Source organism: Elephas maximus, chromosome 3, assembly GCF_024166365.1.
Source record: "Elephas maximus indicus isolate mEleMax1 chromosome 3, mEleMax1 primary haplotype, whole genome shotgun sequence".
Taxonomy (NCBI): domain Eukaryota; kingdom Metazoa; phylum Chordata; class Mammalia; order Proboscidea; family Elephantidae; genus Elephas; species Elephas maximus.
Genome location: NC_064821.1, coordinates 183,088,623 through 183,111,784, shown reverse-complemented (window position 1 = coordinate 183,111,784; position 23,162 = coordinate 183,088,623). Strand labels below are relative to the sequence as shown.

General features: G+C 38.6%; 1 protein-coding gene across 1 annotated transcript in view; it reads right to left on the bottom strand.

Annotated features, from left to right (window-relative positions):
- Window positions 1–904: 904 nt before the first annotated feature.
- The window catches only part of FRRS1 (ferric chelate reductase 1), a 59,066-nt gene continuing 36,808 nt past the window's right edge, over window positions 905–23,162 (bottom strand). The window contains exons 9-16 of the mRNA XM_049880277.1: window positions 12,855–12,968; window positions 11,156–11,271; window positions 9,404–9,490; window positions 5,025–5,122; window positions 4,721–4,779; window positions 3,746–3,889; window positions 2,606–2,667; window positions 905–2,528 (exon numbers count right to left, since the gene is read on the bottom strand). Of these exons, the coding sequence (XP_049736234.1) occupies window positions 2,436–2,528; window positions 2,606–2,667; window positions 3,746–3,889; window positions 4,721–4,779; window positions 5,025–5,122; window positions 9,404–9,490; window positions 11,156–11,271; window positions 12,855–12,968 (773 nt within the window). The 3' untranslated portion in view covers window positions 905–2,435. The remainder of the gene's footprint in view (window positions 2,529–2,605; window positions 2,668–3,745; window positions 3,890–4,720; window positions 4,780–5,024; window positions 5,123–9,403; window positions 9,491–11,155; window positions 11,272–12,854; window positions 12,969–23,162) is intronic.

Sequence of the window (23,162 nt, the reverse complement as noted above, 5' to 3'; positions counted from 1 at the left end):
TAATAAACTTTATTATGCCATTTGACTTAGATGTCCCCTGAAACTATGGTCCCTAAGCCCCAAACCCAGCTGCTTTGTCCCTCGAAGTGTTTGGATGTGTGCAGGAAACTTCTTAGCTTTTGCTTTGGTCCAGTTGTGTTGACTTCTCCTGTATTGCGTGTTGTCTTTCCTTCACCAAAGAGGATCCTTGTCTATTATCTAGTTAGTGAATTTCCCTCCCCACCCCTCCCCACCCTTATAACCATCAAAGAATACTTTCCCCTGAAGTCTTAAACCAAACAATAGCTTAGCTTAACTAGCAAAGAATGTCTGCCTTGAGTATTGTTCTTTCAAGAACTATCTATATGGGTTCAAACTGACAATAGATAGATTAGATAGGAAACTTAGGGAGCAGTGAGTTTATGGTAGTGGAGGAGGAACAATTCAGAAAAGAAGGGTGAGGATGGTTGCATAACTTAAAGAATGTAATCAGTGTCAATGAATTGTACAGGTAGAAATTGTTGAATTGGTGTGGGATCTGCTGTGTATATTCTCAAAAACAAAATAAAATTAATTATAAAAAAAAGAGTGCCAACAGATGAATAAGTGAAAAAGAAGAAGTTAAAATATCTTAGGCTTAGCACTGGAAGTCCAGGAAGTTCACATATTTTGAAAACCAAACACACCAAGGCTCATCTTTCGCTTAACAGAACTTTTCCTTGTCAGGCACAGAATATAATTTATTAAGAGAAATGTATTAACCTTTAAGATGCTTTCTATAAGGAACTGGAAGAAAATAGTTTAGTGTTTAGTATTTGCTATACTAGGTGTTTTTTCAATAAAGACAATCAAATGGAAAACTTAGACAGTAAGGAAAAAACCCTGGCACTTATAAAACATGAACACAGAAAGTTCACATCTAAATCCTAAACTTCTTATGATAAACACCTACAGAAGGAATAAATACAAAAATTGCATATCATTTTATGCAGTAAAATATGTAGGATACATAGCTGAGACTATTATTTATACCAGATAGAAATTAGGTCCTTGGACCACACAGAAACTATAACATAACCAGGAATAACAATTAAGGAATAGGCAAGTATGACTCCCTAAACTTTTTTATTTTAAGAATGCCTGGGTTTGCTGCTTCCTTTGCCTAGTATAGTTATATTCATTTGTGACAGGGTCAGAAGAATATAAATGAAAATATTAAACAATTGTTATAAATAATTATGGTTAGACAACAAACAAACGATAAAAATGAAACCAGAAAAGAACAACTCTGGTCCCTAATTTGAGTTTCTACCCTGTAACTCTGACCCAAAAAATAAAATCATGTAGAAATTTTTTAAATGAAGACAAAGAAGAGTTGGTGGAATTTAAGGGAATTTAAGAGAAACACCATGATGTTATTTAAGTACTAAAAATAAATCACAAGGAAACAGGAACACAGCAGTTACTTCGGTATCATAGCGCCACCCATTGGCTAGAAATCCTCATAGCAAATACAGGACCTAACCATAAACTATTGGAGTAGAAAGGAAAACAACACTGATCACTCTGATTCCTTAGGACATCAGGAACAGCTGACAAAGCAGAACCACCCATTTTACTTTATTTTGGTAAGGAAAAAGAGTAACTGTTAGATATGTTTACATGGGTGAGTTTTATTAATTTTGAAATGCAAGTCTACAACCTCCGTATGCTACAGGATTTAAATCTTATACTCAAGGCAATTAATATATGAAATGTCATTTCAGGTCCCTAAATGAATATATATAAAAGGATTTCTAAGCAGAAGAAGAATACTTGCATTTCATTCCTAAGAAATAAATTATAATATTTATAATATATTTAAAATGTGAATGAACTCACAATGGTGTCTGCCCCACCTCCATTTTTACCAGAGAAGTAACAACATACACAGAGCAAATGACGTGTCTAAAACACTGGACTGAAAAACATGGTTTTTTGTAAAGTCCTAAAAAGGGCCATTTAGATAAACTAATTTAAAAAAAAGTGTTTTCTTTAATGTACCACAGCACCTTTGCAGTCTTAATACTGCAAAAAAAAAAAAGAATCTCTTTTTCATCCTGATGACAGATTTAGTTGTTCTGTTTTCTCAATGGGTCTTATTTATTTTCTGAAATGCTAACATTCTTAAAAACATGGCAGAGAAAGTATTTGAGAGCAACTTCTCGTCAAGAACAGCCCTCCCTTTAAGACCCAGAATTACACAGAAAGGCTTGACATCCTTTTATAATCCACGGAAATCTGTTGAATGCTGATCTCTACAGGCCAGGCTTCAGAATGCTTCCATAAACATGACCCTCACCTTCCAAGTTAGAATTCAAGAATATGCTCGAGGCAGTCGGCGCAAGCTTCAGGTTTCTTTAGCTGGATGATAATTATCACCTGGTCTGCAAAACAAATCCATGTTCTTGATGTGCTTATAGCTGGTTGATTGCAGATAAGAATATCACGAGAAAAGTCACATTTCCCCAGATGTAAATTGCTAACACTGCCTTTTTAAATGTACGACCCTGAAAAAAAAATTGACACATGAAAGACACTACCACCATTGAGGCCTGTGTCATTAAGCAAGAAAAGAGGGACTTACTTCGGCTTCAGCAGCAGTAAATGACTGAAGGATCTGAATTCTAGTATCATCCAATATTTCAACTGTCAAGAACAACATAAGTTTATGAAGGTCAGTGGTATGCAGGTAAACTAACTCTTTTCCCTCCCACTCCCCTTCCCCCCAAAAAACTTAATTTGTAACATTTGCCAATTTCCAGGGTGTAAATTCTCCCACTACGGCCACTTCCAAGCTTCCTGAATATTTATGGCTCTCACAAATTCAGATAGCACACACTCGTCAAGGGAAATATGCTCTCTTTTTCTAGTCAATAAACACCGCATCAAAATCCTTGCATTCCAAATTTTCAGTATAGAAATATTTTGAACAGCAAGCTATAATTCATTGGTCATCAAAAGCTCCAAGTCTGTAGCCCGATCAAAAACCAAAAAGGGCAGGACAGGTATTTCCTACCAAGCCAGCCAGAATCCTGGGTTCACATGTATACTAGGCCACAAAGAGCTTTTGTATTTAGAAGAACACTTTCATCTACCATTTTGGAGACTGAAAACCAAATAGGACCCAGAGGACACTTAGCCTAGAATCCAAGCTAGTGAGGTCATCCACTCTCTATTAATCGCCCTACTCCTCATGAGGCTATTGGTATCCTGACCCTTCTTGATACTAAGACCAAAACTGGCCCTGCTCTTAAAGAGTATAGGCAAGGTAGGTCCTTCCAATCTATCTATGTATATGGCAACCTGAGTAACAGTCCACAGTAAGTTTGCCAAATAGGTGAAATATGCCTGCAGCTCTACCCTAGGCTGATTTGGGGTACCTCCTCTTCTCCCATCTTAGGGTTCCCTCAGCTCCAAGCATTCAGGATTCTCAGTGTGTCCTACCACCAACTCAGACTAGCATGCAAAAAAGAAGTACTTACAAAGAAGCCTTCTACCCTAATACCTTTTCCTTATATTTTACTCACAAATTCTAATACGAATGAATGTAAAGAATAAAGGCAGAAACTTTCTACAATTTCTACCACTGGCTGAGTAATCACAACAGAGATTTTTAGTGAGCTACCATGTAATATTCAACCATGTGTATCAGGAAATTATTTAATTAAATTTCAATATGTATAGAAATGGGATTCTACATAACATGGCTTTTTGAACAGGTTACCTTTCCGAGTTAGTCGGTAAGCGTGTATCTCCAGAACAATCTCTGTTCCAACATGCCAGGCTACAAATCCAATCATCGCATAGGTTTTCCAGGGTTTCGGAAGATTCAGCCCTGGTAAATCCATTCCAAGGAACATTGCTGCCACTAAGTTTAAAAATATATATATATATATTTAAATATAGTCCTACCAACAGAGAGGAGTGTGTGTATGTGTGTGTGTGTGTGTGTGTGTGTATTATATCAAGAAAACATATTAAAGGAGCTCATTAAATGAATAAGATTCATATTTAAGACCAAGAGGTTTAGTCTTTTTTTAATTATAAGACTATTTTATCGGGTAAGATGGGAAATTATAATTGTGACCAACCAATTGCTAAAAGACAGGTACCCAGCCTTCCTAAAAATTTGTAATTCTGCAATGGAGGAAGAGAGAAAAGTATAGGAACCATTGTTGCTCATACCACCACCCCCCTTTCCAAGAAGAATCCCCACAGACTACAGAAATGTTAAGGTAGGAGTTGCCTGCTTTAGTGTTTATTACATATGGCATCAAAATGTACTGGTAATCACGCTTGACTTTTGAGAACCACCGAATCCTGGAAGGCACAAGCCACGTGGATATGATGATGGACTTGGACCTGATGCCCCGCCTCAGTCCAACTAGCAAACAGTTTGCAATTTGAGCTACTCAAATGCTGGGCCATCAGCATACCTTATTCTTCTGGAAAAGTCAAATGCTAAGAAGTCTTAAGAAGAGAGTTTTAAAGACATTTAAAAAACCTTAAACCTAAAACTGAAATAATGACTTAAATAGTTACCTCCAGAAATTACTTTCTGGATTTCAGTGTTTAAGGCTGATTTCTCCTCAACAACCAATTATTCCAATTATTAATGGATCTAAAAATCATTTAAGCCAAATTACAATGTATAATATAAACATCCAGCAACTATACAAGTGGCATTGCAATGACTTACCCGCTATTATTCTAGCAGCTGTTCCTATGCTCCAATGAGTCCAGTTAAACATTTGCCTTCTACCAAAATAAAGAACCAGTCAGTATCCTTAAAAGTAACAGAATTACAATCAACTCCCAAGAGAATAAAAAGCAGTATTTCCCTTATTGCCTATGAATTATATATCTGAAATACATCTTAAAGTTATTTCAAAGAAAATAAAATTTGTTACTGAATTTTACAAATTTTTCCACTACTTGAAAATAGAGTTTGCCAACTAATGATATCCACATCAAGAACATTTATAAATAAAAGCTATACATACCTTGGGTCGTGTATAGGTGGCCTGAAGGCTGCCAGAAGAGGCTGAAGAACTGCTAAAGTCATCACCATACAACCAAGGTATGGGTGATAACCTGCATGCTAAACAAAATTACATCATTTTATGGTCTCACTCTTTCCCAACAATTTAAGTCCTCGAGTGAAAAATAATACATGCACACAATTTTTAATGTTTTTTTCATGGCTTTAAATATTTAATAATAATAGACACCAATCACTGAGAGTCTACTTTGTATCAGGCACATACTTTACATGCATTATCACTAACCCTCGTTACAATGCTTGATGGCTGGTTATCAACATCCTAATTTTACAAATGGGAGAACTGAGGTTCAGCGGCCAAAGAGTGTGTTTAAGGCCACAAAGTATGTAAGTGGCATGGTGGAATCCATGTACACAATGCCGCCAATCCCCCACCAGGATGTCAGAAGACCACCAACACCAGGACAGCCACTTGTAGCCCAACTAAGACTAACTGGTATCCACAACTGGAGAGCAATCATCCCAGTGTGTTGTAACTATTAGTTTAGATCTCTTTGCTTCCCTGAGCTGTAGGTTCTCTATGGTTCCTTGTAACCCCAGTGTTTAACAACAAAGTCTTAGTCACTCAAGAAACATTTACTGATTAAGTGAATAACCTCTATAGCGACTGTATTAAAATCTTATCTCCCCTGTTCAGAATGAAGGTCTAACCCAAGAAAAGACACCAACATGGTATCTCAACAGTTTCTGCTATACTTCTCTCTTATTTTGTACACCTGCTCAAAACAGTGGACAGTTGGATCAGGGCACTTTGTACAAGGATTTTACCTAAGAACTTAAGGGGAGGACTAAGAAGACATTCTATCCTGTAACATGTTTAGAGGGAGAAATAGTGTGCCACGATCTGTTGTCACTGACTTCCATGATCGGTGAGACCCAAGATCTGTGATCTAGAACAGGAATACAGTGGTTTCTGAGACATGGGAGTAAGCCTGCTGTTATGGATTGAATTGTGTCTCCCCAAAATATGTGTCAATATGGCTAGGCCATTGTCATGGTCTGAATTGTGTCCCCCAAAAATATCTGTCACCTTGGCTAGTCCATTATTCCCAGTATTGTGTGATTGTCCATCATTTTGTCATCTGATATGTTACAAATCTTACCTCTATGATGTTAATGAGATGGGATTAGTGGCAGTTATATTAATGAGGCAGGACTCAACCCACAGGATTAGGTTGTGTTTTAAACCAATCTCTTTTCAGATAAAAAGAGAGAAGCAAGCACTGAGACAGGGTGACCTTATACCACCCAGAAAGTAGTGCCAAGAGCAGAGTGTGTTTTTTGGACCCCAGTCCCTGCGCAGAGAAGCTCTTGGGCTGGAGGAAGATTTATAACAAGGACCTTCCTCCAGAGCTGACAGGTAGAGAAAGCCTTTCTCTGGGCCTAACACCCTGAGCTCAGACTTGCTAGCTTACTAGACTGTGAGAGAATAAATTTGTTTGTTAAAGCCATCCACTTGTGGTGTTTCTGTTATAGCAGCACTAGATAACCAAGACAGCCATGATTCCCAGTATTGTGTGATTGTTCACCATTTTGTTATATGATGTGATTTTCCTATGCGTTATAAATCCTGCCTTATGACGTTAATGAGGCAGGATTAGAGACAGTATGTTAACAAGGCAGGACTCAATCTACAAAATTAGGTTGTGTCTTAAATCAATCTCTTTTGAGATATAAAAGAGAGAAGCAAGCAGAGAGACATGAGGACCTCATACCACCAAGAAACAACAGTCAGGAGAATAGCGCGTCCTTTGGACTCAAGGTCCCTGTGTTGAGAAGCTCCTTGACCAGGTGAAGATTGATGAAAAGGACCTTCCCCCCAACAGCCAATGGAGAGAGAAAGCCTTCCCCTAGAGCTGGCACCCTGAATTTGGACTTCTCGCCTCCTGGACTTTGAGAAAATAAATTTCTGTTTGTTAAAGCCATCCACTTGTGGTATTTCTGTTACAGCAGCACTAGATAACTAAGATTCCTGTGCAAATAGGAACTAAAGGCTGACAAAACAGCACCGTAAAAGCACCTTCAAACCATAGACTCAGTTATACACAGGTAAGATTATAACCTCTGGAAATGGAAAGTGCCTCTATCTAATAAAAAGCAATAATGGAAACAAAAACAAAACTCATATCTGTGCTTAGTATGTGCTAGGAACTATTCTAAGTGCTTTAAGTTTATTAACTCTAAATCCTCATGAAAGCCTATAAGGTAGATATTATGTTATCCCCATTTTAGAGATGAGTAAACTGAGGGGCAGAGAAGCTAAGTAACTTGCGCAAGGTGTCCCAGGTAATAAGTGATGATGTCAGGATTTGAACCCAAGTCGTCCGGTCCTTGAGTTACGCTTTAGCCTTTATACTTTTCTATTCATAAATTGCAAAGGCTTGTTGGTAAACTACAAAGTTTACAAGACAAGAATTACTCTTGTCCCAAATACCTGACTGTGGTTCCAATGTCTTGATTAGAAAATTTTCGTAATTTCCTTTTAAAAAAAAATAGGCTGACCAACACATAAACTGCCTAAAAAGCAGGAGGGAGGTGTCCTAGTAATATCCGTGATTCAAGATTCATTCATCTTAGCCCTTACAGCACCAGCTCAACCTCCGAAATATTTTGATATCAAATTCCGACTGGCTATAAAATTGGAAGAGTGCAATGGAAGCACAGGTCCTGACCTTAGGTACCTCACTTATTCTTGAAAACCTTAATCATTCATTCAATAAATATTTACTGAGTGCATTTACTGAGTGCCTGCTATGTTCTGGGTGCTCAGGATACATCACTGAACGTACCAATAAATATCCCAGCTCTCAAGGAGGTTACATGCTAGTGTGGAAAAACTAAATAAAAAAACAATAAATAAGTAAACTATATGACATGATATTATATAAAGAGTGTTATGAGGGAAAAAAAAGGGTAGGGCAGGACTCACTGGGAAGATGTGAGTACAGACTTGAAGAAGGTGGGGAGGTGGAGGAAGCATGTGCCCAGGTGGAAGGAAGACTCTTTACAAAGACACCGAAGCAGAAGTCTGGCATGTCTGCAGGCCAGCACGGAGGCCAGTGTGGAGTGAGATAGACTAGAGGGCGTGCAGGAACAGGTGAGCTCGGAGACGTAACTGGGAGCCAAATCATCTGGTCATTGGAAGGGCCACGGCTTTTACTTTGAGTGAAATAGAGAGACATCTGAGAAACCAGTTTAGAGCACAGAAATGATGTGATTTGATTTACATTTTTTAAAAAATCAGTCTGCCTCCTTTGTTGAAAATAGATTGTAGATGGGCAAGGATTTACAGAAGGAGACCAGTTAGGTGCCCTAGTGAAAAATGAAGCTGGCTCAAATCTAGGTAATTGCATCAGTGGCAGTGAGAAGTGTCAGATCTGGGTATATTTCAAATGTAGAGCCAACAGGATTTCCTGATGGATTGAATATAAGGTGTGTCTGAGAAGGGAATTGAAGATAATCCCAACATTTGGCCTAAAGATGGAGCTGCTAATAGTTAATACCAGGTTGGCAGCAGGTGGAGCAGGACTGGAAGGAAAGATCAGGAATTCCATCATAGATACGTTAAATTTGAGACGTCTAATAGATGTGCAAATAGAGATCCTGAGAGGACAGCCAGGTGTGTGAGTCTGAAGCCAGGGGAGAGAGATGAGCTAACGACAAACATGTGAAAGTCAGCCTCAGTTTCTTCATTTGTGACATGGGACTATTATTGATACTTCATTTGAGACTTCAGTTTGATAACACATCTAAAGCAATTAGCACAGCCAGTCACATAGCAGGAATGTAACTAACATGTAATACTCAAAGTACTAGGTGAGGAAACTATTTGCATTGTTCATGTTCCTTAGACATCACATTTTGAATTTTCGCCACTCTACCAGAGAAAAGGAGGGGCCTGGGTGACGCAAATAGTTAAGCCGTTGACCACTAGCAAAAAGATTGGAGGTTCGAATCTACCCAGAGGTGCCTCAGAAGACCTTCTGAATGGTCACAGCCTTGAAAACCCTATGGAGCAGTTCTACTCTGCACACATGGGGTCACCATGAGTTGAAATCAACTTGACAACTAGCAACACTGTAGGAGAAAAACTAACTAAAGCTATATTGCGGGCATAACATTTCGATGCAGCCTGAAAATACACTTCATTACCAAGTACTCTGCGCTGACATTTTCACCCCACCCCCGGCCCTCTCTATTCCTGAGCCCCAACCCTGTGAAACAGTCACCAGAGAATTCAAAAACGAAAGAAGAAAACAGCAATCTGCTTTTATATAAAATGGATTTATGGAAAAAGATCCTATTTTAGGATAGACTTACCCGACTCCAGCCTCCTCTGTACATAAAAGGCAGAACAAACGCAACACAGGTGAGGGCAGATGTAGTGATCATGAGCATTCGATGTACCTGCAAAGGTGAGACGACAAAGAGGGAAGAAGAGTTAAGTCTGCGATAGAAAGGAATTGGTGTTACTATAGAGCAAGATCCTGGGGTAAGACTGGCTGAGGTATGCATTCAACTGGCATCTAATCACAGTTGGTGGTCAGTCAAAAAAAAAAAAAAAAAAAAAAACCTAAGTATACCACTGAACTTCAGAGAAAACTCTAAGTTGCCATTCGCATCATTCAAAAGCATTTGTCAAGACTTCACCTACACAGAGCAGCAGGAATGGGTATTTCACACACTGAGCTTGCTTACTTGGCCAGGTACTTCATTTCCTTCCAGAAACACAGATTAAGCTCCAGCATGAGGCACAGTGCTGTATCAGGTACAGAGACAACAAGGAAACAGAAAATATTGTCTACTAAGGAGTTTGGGATATAATTGAGTAGACAAGAGAAACATACATGAAATAACTAAAAACAGTAATTAGTTAAAAATAGTCATTAAAGCAAGAGAGGCACATTGAGGTGCAGATTGAAATTCCTCAAAAATTACACATGCAAAGGTTAAGTGTACTGATTTTAAGTAGTGTAATTCATTGTCCAAATCAAGAGAATAGGGAGAAAAGAGGCACTGCCAATTGGTTATGCCAAGAATACTGGTGCAAATGCTATTCCAGGGAAAAGTAGGATACATAGTCACCCTATATATACGTAATAGTTTTAAATGCAGGTGAGGATTTGAATTGGTGAAGAGGAGACACAACAGTCTTCCAGTTGGGAATATCCACATGAGCAGATAGAGGGAGAGAGTGCAGAGGCAGGTCACAGTAGGGAGAACAAATAAAACAGATTGGCCCTAACAACCAAGAGAGGGAAATGAGATTAGATACAAACCTTGAAAGCTACAAATTTACATGAATTTATGAAGTGCTATGGATACCTTTAAAGTCAATACTGTTCCAATAAGCAGTAATTTTTTCTATAAACAGGTATGTATATTCTAATTCAACATACATTCGTTGATCTTCCACCATATGTGTGAGTATCTGTACTCCATGACACATGGAAGATGAGGGTCATTTTGTTCTGAAAGGCCCTTCCTTACTCATGTTCGTGTTTCTATGAGGAGACTGCCTACCCAGCTCACAGGAAGGGGCGACATGAAAAGAACACTTCCAGTTTCTTTTCCCACCTACAAAGGAGACAGATAATCTTCCTTGGTGAGCTAGGGATAGTCCAACATTCAGTGACCATCAACCAAAGGGTGGGTCTCCGCTTTGAAATTCAGCAAGCACCCACCATGTCTTTATCCTGCTCTCCTGCCTTCCGGAACCCATCTGTACTCAGAGCCGGGGGTGAATGCTCTCCCAGCATCTCCCCCTGCAAGTAGACTTCATATATGACAGAATATTTTGGGTTCCAAAGTTATATTACAAAGAGACACACATGGCCCGCACACACTCTCCAATCTAGCTTGATCCTTCATGAAGTTGTCCCTATTTTGGCCTCCATCAAACATATTGTGTCTTTTCTCAACTGGTTAGGAAACCAGCGAGAAAAGAAGAAGAAATAATTAGGATTCCAAACCTACAAGTGTAACTACATAAAGAATACATACTTCATGTTTTCATGCTTGCAGTGTTCAAATAATACGGAAATTGCATTAAACTTTTTCTCAAATACCTACCTGAAACCAAGCTGCTTCACCAAAGAAGAAAGTTTTTGACCAAACAGGTTTGAAGAACCGGGCAATCAGTACACCTATGCTAGCGGTAGTCATCCATGCCACAAACATTAAGGCACCTACAGGTAAGAATATATACAGAGTAATGAAGCTCTTTTGTCAATGATCAGGCCCAAATTATCAGAAAACATAAAACATCAGGAAAATTCACTCATCTGACGTAAGTATAATCTAAAAAGATCTTGTATGTTACAGTTTTTACCACCACTACTATTATTTCTAATAGCTAAGACTTTCATAGCTCTACTATGTGTCAAGCACCGTCTCTAAGTATTTTATGTATATTAATCCCTATAAAGTAGTTACAATTATTATTTTTACTGCGTGGGCAACCTAAGACAGAAAAGACAAGTAATTTGCTCAAGGTTACAAAGTCAGGACTTGAACCCAGTCTGGCTTTAGCAATCGTGCTCTTAACCATTTTGCTAATACAGCAGGTTTGCAGTTACTTCAGAATCTTTTCATATTTCATTCCAAAGACAATGGAAAAAAAATAGGTACATTATTTCTGAATCCCCTAACTGCCAAACTAGAATTACAACACAAGGAGCTGTTAGCTGCTGTCGAGTAAGTCCCTGACTCATGGAGACCCTACGCACAATAGGATCAAATCCTTGTGACCAGGGTTTTCATTGGCTGATTTTTGGAAGTAGATCACCTGTCCTTTCTTCCTAGTGTGTCTTAGTCTGGAAGTTCTACTGAAATCTGTTCAGCATCAGAGCAACATGTAAGCTTCCCCTGATAGACAAGTGGTGGCTACGCTTGAGGAGCAGTGGTTGGGAATTGAACCCAGATCTCCCGCTTGGAAGGCAAGAATTCTACCACTGAACTGCCTCCAACAACATAAGTAGAAGCAAATTAACAGTAATGTTATTTTCAAGCTTAACTTTGACGGCATTTTATTAAAATTCTAAGAGTAGATAACTGTGGAGAATATAAAGAAAACATACAAAACAAGTAAAGTTCCCACAAAATACAAATAATTTACAATAATATAGTATATATCACATTATTCCACTACTTTCAAATCTTTTTAACAATAAGCTGGGATAGTTTTCAAATGAACTTAACTGTCAATCTGTAGAACCTGACCAGAGCAGATCAGAGACTTGTTTTTTAAGCTACCACTTTTCCAACTCAATTCCATTCATCTTTTAGTATGTCCTTGAATATTCTCAAATACTGGTATGTTCATCAGTTCTTCAATAATAAAACTATATCCTTGAAACCAAACTACTTTTACAATTAGACAGTCAAAATCACAGACCACTGTCTTTTGTTAACATGTGTTTTAATAAATGGCATAATTAAGACATCCTAATAAGTTAAATTAATTAACCCAGTTATACTCAACCCTGCTGCATGTTAGAATCTACCTAGGGCACTTTTAAAAAATTACAGATGTCTTAAAATCTCCACTGGAGCCAGGGTTAAAATCGCTTAACTAGTTCTACCTTCCATTCTTAATAAAAAGTCGAAGACATTAAGATAGTCAGAGCTCCCTGCAAATTTTAATGCTTAAGCATATAAGATTTATGAACATCTGCTAAATTATACCCACCACCATTCCTAATCCCACCAGCATTGAGTCATCAGGTAAATTTATGCCAAAGAGTGAGTAATAATACCACATGTAACTTGCCATGAACCTTCAGAAGGAGCAAAGAATGGGACCCTCCTATGTTCTTTGGGTAATCCACCACATTGTATTTTTCATATGTAATCAAAGGTTGCTGGGCATGTTTATAAATTCGACCTGAAAGTGAAAAGAAGAAGAATTTCTTCAGGAGAGAAGGAATTGAGAGGAGCTGCACAGCAAAGAAGCAAAATTTTTAAGGTGATAAAAAAATTAATAAATATCAAGAGAGATGTTGTTCATATACAAAGACAATGTAAATACCTATACGAGAGGTCATGACCTTTCTGAAAAAAAATTAAATAATTTCACCAAACAAGAAATGAATCAAAATAAGCACTAAGAATGGAGAAGTTGTGATATAAGAACTAGTATTGGGCAAGAGACCAATTAAGCAATGTTATGTCAAAATAGTTACTGTTTGTTGATAAGGTCATGAAACACTGAAAATTTCAAATATGATTCTTAAAAGAAAATACATATAAAAAGTTTTTTAATGATAATAACTACCACCTATATCTAGAATCCTATATTAAACCAACAGAAATTTGGTCTGGGGATGGGGTCTGGGTGGAGGACACTGAGCTTTTGGCAAATCAGACCACAGGATAAAAGGAAATACCACAGGCAATGTTAGGAATAAAAAGGGTAATATAACTGCTGATATAGAAGACAGTCTTTAAAATTATATGAAAATGCTCTACACAATTTTAAGTCAGTCAAAAAAAATTCAAAATCTAAATGAAATAATTTCTGAAAATATATCAAATTATAAAAATTTATCAAAGAAGAACAGTAACCCTGGAGAGCAATAACAATGAAAGAAAAAGTTCTAAAGTAGTCAAATATTTCTACTCCTAAAGGCTCAGACTGTTGGGTGAGTTCTGCCACACAATTAAAAAAAAAAAAAAACCTATTAAAATTCTTATTTTATTTAAACTCTTCTAAAGTTCATTCTATGAGATTAGCATAATGGTGAAACCAAAACTAGTTATGTGTGTGTGCACATATGTACACAGGCACACACACATACAGTCCCACAACCATTAACCAAAATTATTTATGGATATAGATGAAAAAGCTTAAATATTTAAAATTAAAAAAATCCAATCAGCTGTGTATTAAAAATAAAGCATGACCAAGCAAGATTTATCCCAGGTATGAGAATTGTTCACCACTCAGAAATTATAAAAATAATTACAAAATATCATCTCAATAGTTGCCTGTAGCAGATCTCTCTCTGTGTGTTCATGTGTGCCTTCTCTGACAGACACCAACTCACTTTAAATACCCTTTCTGCTATCAACTACAAATGCAGTACTTTTTCCTCTAATCCTAACCTCCCAAGCTAGGTCAGCTCTCACAAGGCAAAGGGCACAATCCTCCAGACTGTCTAAGTCTACCCAAAACTTTAGACACAGCCACAAGCTTGGGAGTCCCCATAACACCATCACTTCTGACCTGCTGACTATGAATTTCAGGTTTCCCACTACCCCCTTGAGATGTCAGCCATAAGCTCCAGGGGCCCCTCCCTTCTGACCTGCTAACTACAAATTCAGGGATTCCCATTATCCCCTGGGGCTTGAAAATTCACTAGAACAACTCACAAAACTCAGGAAAGTACTATACTTATGATTACAATTTTATTTATAGCAAAAAGGATACAAATGAAGAGACACATAGGGTAAGGTCTGAGAGGGTTTGTAAGGTAGGGTTCATGTCCCAAAGGATGTGCTACCCTTCCTCATGTACTGATGTCTATCACCAACCAGGAAGCCCAGGAAGATTCAGTGTTCACAGCTTTTACTGGAGTCTCACCTCACTACAGAAGATTGATTACATCATTGCCCATGTGATTTAACTTAATCTCCAGCCCCTTTCCCTTGAGGAACTGATATTACGTGGTTGGTCTTTCTGGCACGGCCAACCCCCACCCAACATGAGTACACATATTAGTATAAATACTCAGGTGTGGTCTGGAGCTCTCACAGACAATAAAGACTCCGACCACTGAGAAAACTCCAAGGTTTTAGACGTTATCTCTCAAGAACAAAAAACAAAGATCAAATTCTTTGGGTAAAGTCAATTATAAACCCCACACTACCCAAAAGATATTTGATGAAATTTAACACACCTGCATAACAAACTCTTAATGTTAGGAACAGAAGGACATTTCCTCAAAACAATAAAGGATATCCACCCGGAAAAATACAGCAAACGTAACACTTAACATTGAATATCAAATGTATTCCCATCAAAATAAGGAACAATACAAGAATACCTGTTATATTACCACTGCCATTCCACATTTTCCTGGGAGAACTACACAATGCAATGAGACAAGAAAGAGAAATGAGTACTATTAGCCTATGCTGATTTGTACCAGATACGACATTTATCTAGAAAATTCAAGATAATCATCTGGAAAATTAGGTAGTTAAATCCAAGTAAACATGCAAAAATCAGTCGCTTTTCTATACACCACCACCAAGAAAAAAGTAAGAAACACATCCTATTGACAATAGTTTGTTTTAAAAAACTATAAAATACCCAAGAACAAAGTAACAAAAATATATAAGCCCTATATGAACATATAATAGGAGCCCTTGGGGTGCAATGGTTAAGCATTTGACTGCTAACCAAAAGGTCAGTGGTTCAAATCCACCAGCAGTTACACGTGAGAAAAGACCTGGTGGCCTGCTCCTGTAAAGATTACAGTTTAGGAAACTCTATGGGGTGGTTCTACTCTGTCATATAGAGTTGCTATGAGTTACAATCGACTTGACAGCACATAACAATGACAACAATATGAACATATGGAGAAACCCATAATATTTCACTGAAAGAAAGACACACACATACACACAGAGGAGGTGAATAAATAGAATATCCCAATATGTTCCTAGACAGACAGACTCATTATTGCAAAGATGTCAATGATCCCTCAAATTAATCTAAAATTTCAATGCAATTCCAATCAAAACCCCAATGGAATTTTAATGGAATGTGACAAACTATTTCTCTATTTATCTAGAAGAACACATATACAACAAACAGCCAAGAATTCCCGAAAAGGAAGGTCTGTGGGGGAAACATGTTCCATCAAACCTCACAACCTGTTATAAAACTATAATAGTTTCAACTATTACAGAAATAGACAAGTAGATCCACGGAAACAGAATAGAAAGAGTTGGATTTACTGATAGATTTTGAGTATAAAATAAAGAGGCTTTTGAAGCAGTGGAGAAAAAATGGACCATTTAAAACATGGTGGTAGGATACTTGGTTATTCATATGGTAAATATTATTATACCATGGCTGGTTATAACAGAGAAGATCAGAAATAAAGCATGAAACCAGAGGAGTTTTATAAAGAAAGAAACAGACAAGAAAAAAAAAGAGATCATAAACTGTCAAGAGCTACAAAAACGTCAAAAAAGAAACTATTGAAAATGACAAGAAAGACACTGATGAGCCTAAAATACTGCATTTGTAGAGTGGTGGTAATGAAGAACAGTCTGCATTCCCAAGGAGCCTGAGAGACAAGCTGGAAGAAAATTGTTTTTAAACTCTTGACTGTGGAGCCGTGGACTAAGCATGAACTTCACCTTCATTAAAGCAGAAAAAAAAAAAAAAAGCAGAAGCCCGGTAAAATTCTGGAGTTTCATTATATGGCTCCACTATAATTTTTGAAGTTCTCATCTAAATTAAGGGAGGTTGAGTCCGTGTTTAGCACAAGGCTCCATGGTATTATTTGACCTATGATATTCCTGAATTGTTAAAATAATAGGTCTTGTGATAACAGGGTCTCTAAATTGGTAGAATTTCTAATTGTAAATTACTTAGTCACCTAAGTGAGTTCTATCAATTTAAACGCTAAACATTTCACATGACAATGTCAGCATTCTGAGGGAAAAACAACGGTTATAAAAGGTTTAAAATAGACAGGTATGCAGTAAGGAATTACTTTACAAAAAAAAAAAAAAGGCCTTTGTTCTTGGTTCCTGAGAGATAATCCTTGGAATTTCCTTAGTAACTGAAAAATGCCTTTATTATCTAAAACCTCCAGGCCACACCTAAGGATGTGTGCTAATAAGTAGAGGATGGTCAGAACAGAAAGACCACCTAGTAGCCTAGTATCAACCAACTTCAAGAGGCATGATTTACTCTATCATGCATATGCAACGAGGCCTCAATCATAACTGTGTACTGAAGCCAATAAAAACCCTGAACCTGGAGGCTCCAAGAGCTTCCTGGTTGGCAAAGGGAGGGTGATATGCCATCTTTGGAATATGGAAGCTCCACAATGGGAACTCTCCCAGATCTCGCCTATGCATCTCTTCCTTATTATGATCCTGATTTGTATTCTTTTGCTACAATAAATGTGTAATCACTAGTACAGTGAAACCTGTGAGAGCTGGAACATGACAGGACTGCCTTGTTTTTCCAGGTATCCCAAGTTGTCCACCTTTGACAGGGTGCAGTCTTACCACTTTTCTATCACTCCTTTTAGTAGAAAATATTTGAGTTTTCCTTCTCTGATAGTTTGCACCTTACAGAGGTTCCGGCTTTCAAAGATTTTATTGTACTTTCTGTGAGTTCTACAAGTCATTCCAGTGAATTATTCAACCCAAAGGAGTAGCGGGAGCCAGCAGGTGAAAGTGAGGGAGCCCAGGGAAGACCCCCAAGCTTGCAGCTGGCATCCTGAAGGGGTAGCAGGAGAAAAAATTTGCAGCCAGAAGGTCAGAAGGGTATTGTGTGTATTCCCAGGTGTGCAGCTGGCATGTATTTGGCAATCTGAAGGACAATGTCCTTTTAGCTTGTGAGCTCTGATCTAGTTCCAGGTGGCTACGGGCAGACATAAGGGAATGTTACATGGGCAGCTAGCGTCAGAGATGACTCAGAAGTGGGAAAGCAGGGATTTGGTTAATCTTCACATTCTGGGGATTGGATTTACGTTGATTCTTATTCATGAAATAGGTATTTGAGACATTACTGAAATTGAGTATATTTACATTTCTATAGCTTACAGAGATTATATGATTGCTTTGAAAAATGCAACATTTTAAGCAGAGTCCAACTTGTAAATGGTCCACATATATGTGATTAGATAATAGAGAGATGATGATTTATGCGGTAACTTTCCTTTATTTCCCAATTCGAAGGAATTTGAAAGTGGAGTCCCTGCAACTGTATTCTGCAGGTTTGTTTTTATTTTGCTTTGTAGCCCACCAGATTAAAATTGTCCAAATTCCCCCCAATGTATTTTTTGGTTAGTAAACATGTACAGTAAAATCTGTGAAAATCAGAACTTGGTGGAAGCCTGTCAGAGAAGGAAAGCTCAAACACCTCCCACTAAATCGACGGGGACAGGAAAGTGGTGACTGCACTCTGTCAAAGGTGGAAAACTTGCGAAACCCAGAAAAACAAAGCAGTCCCATCAAGTTCCAGCTCTCACAGGTTTCACTGAACTACTGTATCGTTGTATATTGTAAAATAGATTACAAGTTTTTTAAATGAGATAAAGTAAATCTGAAAAGAAAGTTCTAATATTTACCCCCGTAACCTTCAGTGTCTGCCTAGTTGGGAGAATGCTGTCCTAACGTGGTGAGTTACCAAACTACAGTGCACAGAACGCGGGGACCTGTAAACTATGCAGATTCCAAGCACAGCAACAGAGGTTCAGTGAGTCTGAGATGGAGCTCGGAATCCACATTTTTAGCATTCACTCCTGATGGCTGTGAGCAGGGTGTCTGTGTACCATACTTTGAGAAGCACTGCAAAAGGCAAGGTAGAGAGCCTCCCTGCCATGTCCTCCGCACAAAAACACCAGCAGGGGGCAGAGTGCTGTTGTTGTTGTTAGGTGCCGTTGAGTCGGTTCCGACTCATAGCGACCCTATACACAACAGAACGAAACACTGCTCGGTCCTGCGCCATCCTTACAATCATTGTTATGCTTGAGCTCACTGTTGCAGCCACTGTGCCAATCCACCTTGTTGAGGGTCTTCCACTTTTACGCTGACCCTGTACTCTGCCAAGCATGATGTCCTTCTCCAGGGACTGATCCTTCCTGACAACATAGCCAAAGTATGTAAGACACAGTCTCGCCATCCTTGCTTCTAAGGAGCACCTTGGCCGCACTTCTTCCAAGACAGATTTGTTTGTTCTTTTAGCAGTTCATGGTATATTCAATATTCTTCACCAACACCACAATTCAAAGGCATCAACTCTTCTTCGGTCTTCCTTGTTCATTGTCCAGCTTTCACATGCATATGATGTGATTGAAAATACCATGGCTTGGGTCAGGCGCACCTTAGTCTTCAGGGTGACATCTTTGCTCTTCAACGCCTTGAAGAGGTCCTCTGCAGCAGATTTGCCCAATGCAATGCGTCTTTTGATTTCTTGACTGCTGCTTCCATGGCTGTTGATTGTGGATCCAAGTAAAATGAAATCCTTGACAACTTCAATCTTTTCTCTGTTTATCATGATGTTGCTCAGTGGTCCAGTTGTGAGGATTTTTCTTTTATGTTGAGGTGTAATCCATACTGAAGGCTGTGGTCTTTGATCTTCATTAGTAAGTGCTTCAGGTCCACTTCATTTTCAGCAAGCAAGGTTGTGTCATCTGCATAACGCAGGTTGTTAATGAGTCTTCCTCCAATCCTGATGCCCCGTTCTTCTTCATATAGTCCAGCTTCTCGTATTATTTGTTCAGCATACAGTTTAAATAGCTATGGTGAAAGAATACAACCCTGACGCACACCTTTCCTGACTTTAAGCCAGTCAGTATCCCCTTGTTCTGTCTGAACAACTGCCTCTTGATCTATGTAAAGGTTCCTCATGAGCACAATTAAGTGTTCTGGCATTCCCATTCTTCGCAGTGTTATCCATACTTTGTTATGATCCACACGGTTGAATGCCTTTGCATAATCAATAAAACACAGGTAAACATCCTTCTGGTATTCTCTGCTTTCAGCCAGGATCCATCTGACATCAGCAATGATATCCCTGGTTCCACGTCCTCTTCTGAAACCAGCCTGAATTTCTGGCAGTTCCCTGTCCATATACTGCTGCAGCCATTTTTGAATGATCTTCAGCAGAATTTTGCTTGTGTGTGGTATTGATATTGTTCTATAATTTCCACATTCAGTTGGATCACCTTTCTTGGGAATAGATATAAATATGAATCTCTTTCAGTCAATTGGCCAGGAAGCTGTCTTCCATATTCTTGGCATAGACGAGCGAGCACCTCCAGCGCTGCATCTGTTTGTTGAAACATCTCAATTGATATTCCATCAATTCCTGGAGCCTTGTTTTTCGCAGCTTGGACTTCTTCCTTCAGTACCATCGGTTCCTGATCATATGCTACCTCTTGAAATGGTTGAATATTGACTAATTCTTTTTGGTATAATGACTCTGTGTATTCCTTCCATCTTCTTCGGATGCTTCCTGCATCATTTATTATTTTCCCCATGGAATCCTTCACTATTGCAACTTGAGGCTTGAATTTTTTTCTTCAATTCTTTCAGCTTGAGAAACGCTGAGAGTGTTCTTCCCTTTTGGTTTTCCATCTCCAGCTCTTTGCACATGTCATTTTAATACTTTATTTTTTCTTCTCGAGAGGCCCTTTGAAATCTTCTGTTCAGTTCTTTTACTTCATCAATTCTTCCTTTTGCTTTAGCTGCTCGACGCTCAAGAGCAAGTTTCAGAGTCTCCTCTGACATCCATCTTGGTCTTTTCTTTCTTTCCCGTCTTTTCAGTGACCTCTTGCTTTCTTCATGGATGATGTCCTTGATGTTATTCCACAACTCATCTGGTCTGTGGTCACTAGTGTTCAGTGCGTCAAATCTATTCTTCAGATGGTCTCTAAATTCAGGTGGGATATACTCAAGGTCATATTTTGGCTCTCGTGGATTTGCTTTGATTTTCTTCAGTTTCAGTTTGAACTTGCATATGAGCAATTGATGGTCTGTTCCACAGTCGGCCCCTGGCCTTGTTCTTACTGATACTGAGCTTTTCCATCGTCTCTTTCCACAGATGTAGTCAATTTGATTTTTGTGTGTTCCATCTGGCGAGGTCCATGTGTATAGTCGCTGTTTATGCTGGTGAAAGAAGTCATTTGCAATGAAGAAGTTGTTGGTCTTGCAAAATTCTATCATTCGATGTCTGGCATTGTTTCTATCACCAAGGCCATATTTTCCAACTACTGATCCTTCTTGTTTCCAACTTTCACATTCAAATCGCCAGTAATTATCAATGCATCTTGATTGCATGTTTGATCAATTTCAGGCTGTAGCAGCTGATAAAAATCTTCTATTTCTTCATCTTTGGCCCTAGTGGTTGGTGTGTAAATTTGAATAATAGTCATATTAACTGGTCTTCCTTGTAGGCGCATGGATATTATCCTATCACTGACAGCGCTGTACTTCAGAATAGATCTTGAAACGTTCTTTGTGATGATGAATGCAACACCATTCCTCTTCGAGTTGTCATTCCCAGCATAGTAGACTATATGATTGTCCAGTTCAAAATGGGCAGAGTAGGGGGCATAAAATAATGCTCTGCTTTTCACACATTTTGTTGTTGTTGTGTGACGTCAAGTCAATTCCAGCTCAGAGGGGAACTGCCCCATAGGACCTCTCAGGCTGTAATCTTAACCGGAGCCGACTGCCAGTTCTTTTCTCCTGTGGAATCACAGGTACGTTTGAATCACTGATCTTTTCACTTGCAGCTGTGAGCTTAACTATGGTGCCACTAGGACTCTGTTTCCTTTTTTTTCCCACATGTATTACCCACAAAAGGGCACCCTGGTGGGGGATCCATTTTTATTTTTAGATCTTTTCCCCATTAAAAATTAATTTTCTTGGGGGTGACCGAGCTGCCATTAATGGCGATGGTTATACAACATGATGAATATAATTAATATCATTGAAGTATACATGTAAAGAATGTTGAAATGGCAAAATGGTATATATATGTATATATACACACACAATAAAAAAATTAATTTCCTGGGTTTTGCATATACTAAAATATTGAATAATACTCAGGCTCTGAGGTCAATCAGTTTGTGTCCAAATTCCAAATCTACCATTTACTTGTCTGGGCAAATTAACCTCTCTCTAAGTCTCAGTTTCTTCATTGATAGAACAGGGAGAATAGTATGCATCTAATTTGGTTTCGGATTCTCTGGGTGGCGCTCAAATACTAGCCGAAAGTTTGATGGTTTCAACCCACCCAGAGGCGCCTCAGAAGGCAGGCCTGGCTATCTACTTCCAAAAAGTCACAGCTTTGAAAACCCTACGGAGCAGTTCTCTGCACACGTGGGGTCACCACGAGTCAGAATCGATTCAACAACAACCAACAACAACAACAATTATATTTTTATGAAGATAACAGTGAAAGATCTACCTAAATGCTTAGCTGGTGATTGGCACTCAGTAAGCACTGATTAATTTCTATCCATTATCACCCCTTAACCTTGAAATTATTTTCAAGCCCTATTTTCTGTTGCCGGTGCAAATTAAGAACACATGATTTGCTAAGGTAACTACACAATCACCTACAACTAATCTACAAATGTTCCTGAGTTTTCTCTAATACTGAGTAGATATTTTATCCTGTTTCAAAACTTTCTGAGGCTCCACTTTACCTACAGTATAAAATCTAAACCACAGGATAGAATATTCAAAGCTTTTCACAACCTTGTCTGCACCACATTTCCTGCTATTCCTCTTCCCTTACCCTATCCCATGACCTTACAGGCCCCTCGCCATTATCAAATTAGGTTATATTCTCAAAATTTTGAGCAGTATAGTCTCCAGAGAGATAAGTCACTAAATACTACACTGTCATTTTCTACAGATATTCAAAACATCATTAGCCAAAACCTTACAGCCTAATTATTCCTATTAATATGTGTTGTAATTACCACTAGGGTAGACTCATAAAACTACTGTAGGTTGTACTTGGCATCAAGTCCATGTAGAAGGATATGGGATAGGAAACACAGCATGTCAGCAGGGCAGAGTGAGAACATATTAACGCTCGCTTTGGCAGCACATTTTCAGACTGAGGCATTCTTCTTCAATGAGAGGTCTTGTAGTAGTTTAATCAGATACCCAGGAGGTATTCTCTCTACCCTCTCCTCACCTCCCAGGAAGCAGCTCAGGTCTAAGGAGATGAGACTCATATCAAGCAGGCTGCCCCACAGAAAATAGTATCTCTTACAACAATCCTAAAAGCATCATTTCTAGGGGCCATTGAAGGGACATTCCCCAAGTTACTGCATTCAGGAGAGCCCAGAGATATGACTTC